Here is a 7,976-nt window from a genome sequence, read left to right as displayed (position 1 = left end):
TTGTTACCTAGAGAGTTTTTAAGTCTGTCATTTTTCACCATTGGAACATATATCGTATTGGTCGTAAGTGACAGGGTGCTGTAGTTGGCAGGGCCGTAACCAGGGGGGGCACAGGGTGCACGTGCACCCCCACATAAAAGCTTAAGGTCCGCCGATTTTTTTATTCGATGTGCACCCTCCCTGTAAAAGTTCTGGTTACGGCCCTGGTTGGAAAGTCGAGATAGCTGCTTCTACAGTATTGTACTGGGAAAATTATCATCTTCCTCTATTGCGTTTGGGGAGATAGCAAGGTCTTCAGGGACGGTCTGGCCGAGTACTTGAAAAGACGCAAGCCGTCGGGACCTCGAGCACGTCTCATGACCTTTTCTACAAATTCTGGGTTTAACTTTCTTCCTAAGGTTTACTCAATGTTGAGCTTGTTGACCAAGTAGGTTCTCTGTTTTTTGATAAAGCGGTCAGACTTTTTATTTTCTTTGAGAGCCCAGCCTCTTCAGCAGATAAATCCGAGGTCCTCATATTACTAGACGAGAATTTTAGGGTCGGTAGAAACCCCAACCCCCTCTTCCAAGCTTTGTATTTGACGGCCTTAGCAAGATCAAATAGCGATTGTTTCTCAAGAGATTTCGACCATCTCTCAAGAGAAAAATGCTTTTCAAGAACAGAGAATCTTCGCACTCGCACGCAGCCGCCGCCAGAGCACCATACCTTCATTTAATTAAGAATGTAGTTTACTATTGCGGCTGTAATTGATAGAAACCATACAATTGTTCCTGTCAAAATGTTAAAAAAAAGAATAAGAAAAAGAAAAAAAAAACCGGCTGCTCAGCTCGACGATTAGCTTGCCTACTGAGCAGCTATTACCTGAATCTTGGCTATAAACATTAATGTTGTAAAGCATAATTTGATATATATATATATATATATATATTAATCAAACTCATAAATAATTCATGAGGAAAACACAATAGAAATCACGACCATGAAGGAGGTTTTATATCTGATATAGATTCGTCTTCATTTGCATAAACTTAAACTTGGATTTTCTTGGCCAGATTCACTTCAATTTTGAAAATTTTAGTGAAACACAAAGGAACTAACCTAGACGTTTGATAAGCAATCTACAGTATGAGTGGCCGTGTTGTATTCGATATACAATCACTCGGCTACGCCTCGTGTTTGTATATCGGATACAACACGGCCACTCATTCTGAAAAAAACGTCTGTCTGATGAGTGCGTAAGCACGAAACTCGGAGTTACAGTGAACATGTCTCGTCTTTAATCCAATCTTTACTATATATCTGTTGCTCTGCATCCCTACGCATCGAGCACTGTTTCACCAGTATAGACCACATTACATACTTTGTTATATATATATATATATATACAGCCATTTGCAAAAATTATGGCCGTTTCAAATATAAATACAACTATATCGAAAGTATATCAGACAGGGCGGGATATCATTCTTGATATTTTTTTCCAGAAAGCCCTAATGATAGACAACTTGAAAAATATATAGTGGAAGATATCCCATAATACTTGATATGCTTTCGATATACTCGTATATGTATTGGAAGCGGCCATAGTTTTTGCAAATGGCTGTATATATATATATATATATATATAATATGTTATTATTATTGGTAAAAAGATACTTGTTGTTCCTGTCAAACAGTTTATTCTAGGCGAATGAATAGGAAAGGAAACAGGTTTGTTAGCCACTGACTTCTCTTAATGAAACAAGGACGATTTTTGGCTTTTTCATTTAGAATCAAGTTAAATCAATCAATTCTGAAACCCCATATAAAAACAAGCAAAAACAGCAACAAAAGAGAAGGGAAAAAAAGCAGAGTAGGCAGTGTTGATGCGGATCAAATGTGTGACGTTATCGGAAAAGGGGCTTAAATGAAATAGTACGAAAGCAACTGCACGCACTTTAGTCACTAGTTATTATTAATTTTGACAAGAGATAAAGACAAAAAATACAAAACATAAAGGTTGTTTGTTTAGTTCATATAATTCAAGAAAGGTACAAGTGATCGACGTTCACGTGCCACGCTTCTCAACTAATTCAGTTTGTTTATTCAATCATAATGTCCTCTAACTTATTCCATTAATTTTGAGAAAGTACGAAAATGAGTTTGCTTTTTCTACGAATAACGTGGAACTAATTGAAATTTGGGAGGATTTTGAGCAAGTATATTCAACAAAAACAAAGAAAAGAGAAAAATAAAAAAACCCTGCGTTTGATGGGGTCTAAAGGTTTTTTTTCTAACTTAGAATTCGTACGCTTAAGTCCTTACTCTCTAAAACATTCCAGTACAAAAGAATAAGTCAATAATATATAGCTGGAGTATAGTTTACAGTCATCAAACTAATGTTGTTTACGATTAAAATGTTCATTCTGGGTGATCCAAGAAAGTTTTTGAGTATTTATAAAGCAGGCGCTTTGATTCTGAATCCGAAATTAGACCGCCGTATGCTACATAGAAGAGTCGATTAATCGCGAGGACGTATTTGCGTTCCAAAGCTGATACTTTCAGGAAAAGAATTACAATAAACAAGCTTTCAGATCATATAGTTTTAGTGAAAATAAAATATATACCAGGTGATGATTTAGGGCATTCAACTTAGGCTAAAATTTGCTTCGCGTCGTAGCTGCTTGAAATGCCATCGAAAAAAAATCCCAAAAAGCGAGAACAAAATATTTTCCCAAAAATATTATTTATCCCTTTTGGAGTCTGATAGTTAGTTAAAATGTTGAAAAAGTATCAGATCGTTAGGAGTATTTTTGAACGAGTGAGGCCTTCTTAAATATGGGTAATATTTTGGGCTGTTCACACCGGTCCAGAGCAAACCGGAAGTCGAGTTTTAGATTTTCGTAAAATTCGCCAAAATAAAAAAGCGCTCGAAGTTTTAAACTGGATTTCTTAAAAGAGCTTACCAAAGGTTGTCTTCTGACAAAATATGAGAAATTTGAAAATTCCTTCGCTGTCCCGCCATTCTCGACCGTTACGGACAGCCACTCTTAAATTATGGGGTGCCCTTTCTTATACCTTAGGAATGAATGAATGTATTGATAATGTTCAAATCATTTTGACACACACTGGTTACTTCAATAATTGATTATTTCATCATTGCAATGCACATAATTATAGAACTAGCTGTGTTATCAAATTAAAAATTTTGAAAAGTCAGTCGACTGTGTTAGTCTTGGATACTGAAAATTACTGACTAGGGTTTTGATGTTCTGCGAACTCGGTAATTCAGAACTTGGCAAGCTGCATGCTGAAATTATTTTTTTTCTTCACTGCCATCGATCATAAATAATCAGTCAGTACCTTTTATGTTCTAAATTGGCAGGAGTAAAAAACCGATTTCACAACAAGCCATTGAAATATCTGAGTTCAAAGAATATTGAAAACCGCAGTAACTAGAAAGTTTATAATCATAAAAGGTGTAACCTCATTACCAATAACACCACAGTAGTTCAGGGCTGGGGTCACATGTTTGAGTCCCAACTGAACTGTATATGCGAGTTTGAGTTTGTTTGATGTGTTGTACTTTCCCATGCCAGCTCCAGGTTCTATGGTTTTCCTGTCTCTTACTGAGTGAGGAAAACAGGAGAACCCAGAAAAAAATTATTCATAGCACAGGAGAGAACCAAGCAACAATTATACTCAACAGATACAACATAGAGCCTGGCTAGCCTCCTCCGCAGACATCTCCTTTTGCTCCTTAGGCTTCCTGTGGCGAGGACAAAAAGACAAAGGGGGAAGGGGGAGGGGAGGGAGAAAAAAGAAGAAGAGATGCTACTCCTCTCGCTTTTTCTCTCCCTCCCTCATTCCCACTCCTCCTCCTCTCTCTTGTTCCTAGTTCTTCTCTGCCATAAAATTTAATACAGGGATCCCAACAGAGAATATAGAATACTGTACATGTATATGGAGTAGCCTGCGGAGGAGGCTAGAGCATGGCAGGACTTGAACCTGGGTCACATTGGTGAGAGGAGAGCACTCTCACCACTACCCCACCTGTGCTTCCAATGAAATATAGAATGTATAGTCATGGTATTTATGCATGTGGAGTGAACCTCATGAAATAGTCTCTTACAGCTAGGGATTGATGGTTGTAAAAAATATAAAATATAAGTTACAGGAGCGCCTACCGAGATTTTATTGCAAGTAATAGTGCCAAAGAAGATCTCAAACCTGTTGCAATTTGTGCATCCTAAAAAGCTTCCCCATAAGAGCATGAAAGAAAGTGGCACAAAGCACACGGTTACATCAACATTCAAATATGTTGCAACATAAATTTAAACCAGTTTGAAGAGACCTCTTCAGATTGGGTGTTCAAAATATACAATGTAGGAAGGGGAGGCTCCAGTTGCTGACTTAATGACTCCAAATCATTATGGGTTACTGGACTTCCCCAGCCCTGTAGATAAGATATCACTTGCTAACAGACCTCAGTTTGTCAGGGCCAGGTATTTCAGAACGTGTCATTTCTCTTAAGAATAGGATTCTTCGTTTGAAATGCATCTCTATTCACATTTCTTCTCATGCACAACCATTATGCTCTAGGGAATGACACATGGTCTAAAATATAGGAAGCTTTAGGAAACTGGTGCACTGTACATAACTACAATGCCATGTTCGTTATCCCAGTGACGCTACAAGCCAATTTTGGTGTGAGAGAAAAGGTTGTTCTCTTGCACACGACTCTCCCAACCAATAGTAGAAAAAAATCCAGAGAAATGGGGAAAATCACATTTTTCATGTGGCTCCTGTTCTTCCAAACTTCTCCTAGTCTTGTCAACTAACTTTGCCAGAATGTTTTAGTCCAATTAATGAATGACCTGGCCATTCTTCTTGGTCATGGTCATTAAAGATGATATCTCTTATAGAATGATAGATAGGCTTTAGGCCTTCCAACCTTGGATAAAATGACTGAAAATTAAAAGATAAATTAATATTCAAATACATTAATGTTGTAATAGAAAATATATGTGTGTGTGATGTGTATTGTCAAGAAATATGAGTGGACGAGTGCTGTGTGGGTGGGTGGATGGATGGATGGATGGATGGATGGATGGATGGATGGATGGATGGATGGATGGATGGATGGATGGATGGACGGAAGGATAGATGGATGGGTGCATGGATGAATGAAAGCATGAATGAATGGTGGGATTTAGATTTTTTTTACTTACCGTAAATAATGGTACAAGTTTTAAATCTTTCTTTGTGTTTTCAGAATTTCTTGTTAAGATAGCCACATAGAAAATAACCTTATGCTGAAACCAATAAAAATACAATAATGATTTACTGACTGATTTTCAAATCAAGGGATCCAATGAAGAAATAGAAAATTTGTGTGCATGCTGTGTGCAATTATAAAGCATGTGGGGGTTGGCAGAACATGAGAGAAGTGTCAGGAGAAGCTTTTCGACATTTCTCAAATGTTCTCCCAATCCCCAAGTGCTTTATAACTCCATGTAGCACAGCAAACAAGTTTTTTGAGGTGTTGGGATTTGGAAATCACAAGGGTTTGCAGCTGGACTTACCATTGTAATGGCCTCATTGATAATGATGTCTGCAACAGACTTGTGGTCAACAAACTTTAGAGCCTGTTTTCCTGATTTATATGTTGTTTTGATTTGAATACCAATGTTCTTTACTACTGTCACAGATTCTGCAATGCAAACCAAACAGCCATTATTGAAAACAAGAATTTATTATTCTATTTTATATTTAATTTTCAATTGCTTTTCCCAAGAGGCAGGGACACCAGAACTTACAACTTTTGCCAATTACTGGTGCCTTGTAGTGTAAGCACAGGCACTGAAGATAGTTGTCCCTTAAGCCATGTCTTCAGTGGGACTTTTACATCTGCCTTATACAGGGTAATATTGAGAAGACAGATGGGACATGCAGTCCTTGTCTGAGAAGACTCATATTTAACAATTATTTGCTGAAGGCAAAAGTGAATATTGAGGTTGAAATAAAATTTGAAGTGTTAAATAAGGTTTTGCAAAGAGATCAAAACTGGTCAGGAGGACACAAAACCCTTGAATCAATGGAGACCTAACAGATGATGCTGAGTCCAGCAATTGAACCTGAAACCTCAGAGGTAAGAGGCAGATACACTACCTAGCTTTGATTTCCAACTGTATGCATGTACTTATCTGTTTTTCTCATTTTACCTTTTATCACATCAAAGTAATTGTATTTAATCCATAGGATTATTAGACCAAGTAAACATGAAGCAAACAGCCAAGTACTACTTGTGGATTGAACCTGAAAGATAGCACACAAGTGTACAAGTATAGGAGACTGTCATCAACGTATCTGGGGCTAACGTAAAAAATAGGAAGGAAAAATCCTAGGCAAAAGAGTGATTGTCTGTTAATGTTGTTTAACTCATCATGAAAACGGTTTTGAGATTGATCTAAAAATAGAATTATATATCTGAAAACATTTGCAAATGCTTGTAGAAGTAAATGGCCAGTTGTCACATGACTTGGCCACTGATTGCTGCAAACAGTTCAAAACTATGCTGTTTGAAAGAGTGATTAATGCCCTATGCCCCCTATGGGGATGATGAGCTTAATAAGTAAGTAAGTATAAGTAAGTAAATTTAAGATGCCATTTTTACAGTTTTCTGCCTGTTATGGGTTTCCTGTGGTAATTGGGTTTTGGTATTTGCACAAGGTCCCTTATATGCTATATATTTACAACAGTCACTGACATTTAAAAATCCTGTATCCTCTCCTATAGTACCCATGCCTTAGTATTATTAGGAAAGAGATCATGAACAGTACTGCCAACCCCCAAAGTACTATTGTCTTCAAAGAATAATTGTTGCAATTGGGTCAGGATGTTTCTATACATTTTATCGTATTATTGATCCAAATGCCTGGACTTGAAACAGTTGTTTGAAGGCAATAGAGTGTAACTCTAATTTCTGGTATTCTGGAGAAGGGATATGGAAGCACTTTATCATCATCACTGGTTAGCTCTGTAATAGGGGCATAGCAAGGCCCCAATCACATGGGGCTGGGGCAATGTACCAATTTCCTGGCAAATCCAAAGGAATCCCACATGAATTTAATTGGATTTTGGTGACAAAAGCAAACTTTTTTGGAAGGGGGAGGGCATGTGTTACTGGCCCCGTGCCCCCTATCCCCTATATATGCTAGTGCTGTGTAATATAACCATGAGCAGATTCATGCAAGATTCAAGGTTTTCAAGTTTGAAGTTAGTCGAACCAAGAACAAATGTCGACATTAAAGATGACCATTATCTGGGAAATTAGAGGCATAAACTGAGAGTCAGCAGCCCTGCATGCATGGATGCCCACATAGACTTCAGTTTGGTGCATGGGGAGTCTGGGTGATCTTATAAGCAACTGCTCTCACAAAGGGAGGGGGTACAGTAGCTACAGAAGGGAGTGCGAGCAAGCAGTAGTTTAGTTATCACTTGGATGTACCCAAGCTACCCATGCTATGACTTAAATTATTTAAGGTAAATGTACCAACTCACATCTGAAATCCACCAAGTGACAAATGTTGCTCCAACCACAACCAAGAATGACAAAGGAACTAAAAAAACACTCTTCCGAGTAGATCTAGGATACACCTCGATCTCACAAGATAAACTATTGCTGGAGCGGCATTTCAATATTAATAGTTCACCTCTGATGTTTTCACTTTCTAAATGAAAAGATCTTGATTTCATTGAACGTGAATGTAAAACCATCGCTTACTAACTATTGGGGATAATTTGACAAACCGATCTCTAGGGCTGACATTTCCGAACATCGAGTACTGTACTCTTCCGATATCTGCCGAAAATTTCCGAAGCCTCACGATAGGTTTACGGCTATTTACGATTATATTCCGATCGATTCCAATGAAAGTGTTTTCATCGATTGTTTTTAAAGTAAAGAGACAGAAAAATATTTTCATAATTTTATT

The 7,976-nt window shown here is 37.7% G+C and overlaps 1 protein-coding gene across 2 annotated transcripts; it reads right to left on the bottom strand.

The window, feature by feature from the left end:
• Positions 1–3,111: 3,111 nt before the first annotated feature.
• LOC116294521 (uncharacterized) lies at positions 3,112–7,826 on the bottom strand. 2 transcript variants are annotated; one of them, XM_031702144.2, is made up of 5 exons: positions 7,543–7,826; positions 6,204–6,297; positions 5,565–5,692; positions 5,211–5,294; positions 3,112–4,947 (listed from the first exon to the last, which is right to left on the bottom strand). In XM_031702144.2, the coding sequence occupies exons 1-5, from the start codon at positions 7,756–7,758 to the stop codon at positions 4,813–4,815; spliced, it is 657 nt and encodes a 218-aa protein (XP_031558004.1). In that variant the 5' UTR covers positions 7,759–7,826; the 3' UTR covers positions 3,112–4,812. The 2 variants fall into 2 exon arrangements, with proteins under 2 accessions (XP_031558004.1, XP_031558006.1); XM_031702146.2 differs by having other exon boundaries at positions 3,112–4,933.
• Between the last annotated feature and the right edge of the window lie 150 nt (positions 7,827–7,976).

This window comes from Actinia tenebrosa, unplaced genomic scaffold (assembly GCF_029948245.1).
Source record: "Actinia tenebrosa isolate PJP-AT-01 unplaced genomic scaffold, QUT_ActTen_1.0 PGA_scaffold11__36_contigs__length_13525064, whole genome shotgun sequence".
Classification (NCBI taxonomy): Eukaryota; Metazoa; Cnidaria; class Anthozoa; order Actiniaria; family Actiniidae; genus Actinia; species Actinia tenebrosa.
Note: the sequence above shows the minus strand (reverse complement) of the source record. Positions and strands in the feature narration are given on the sequence as shown.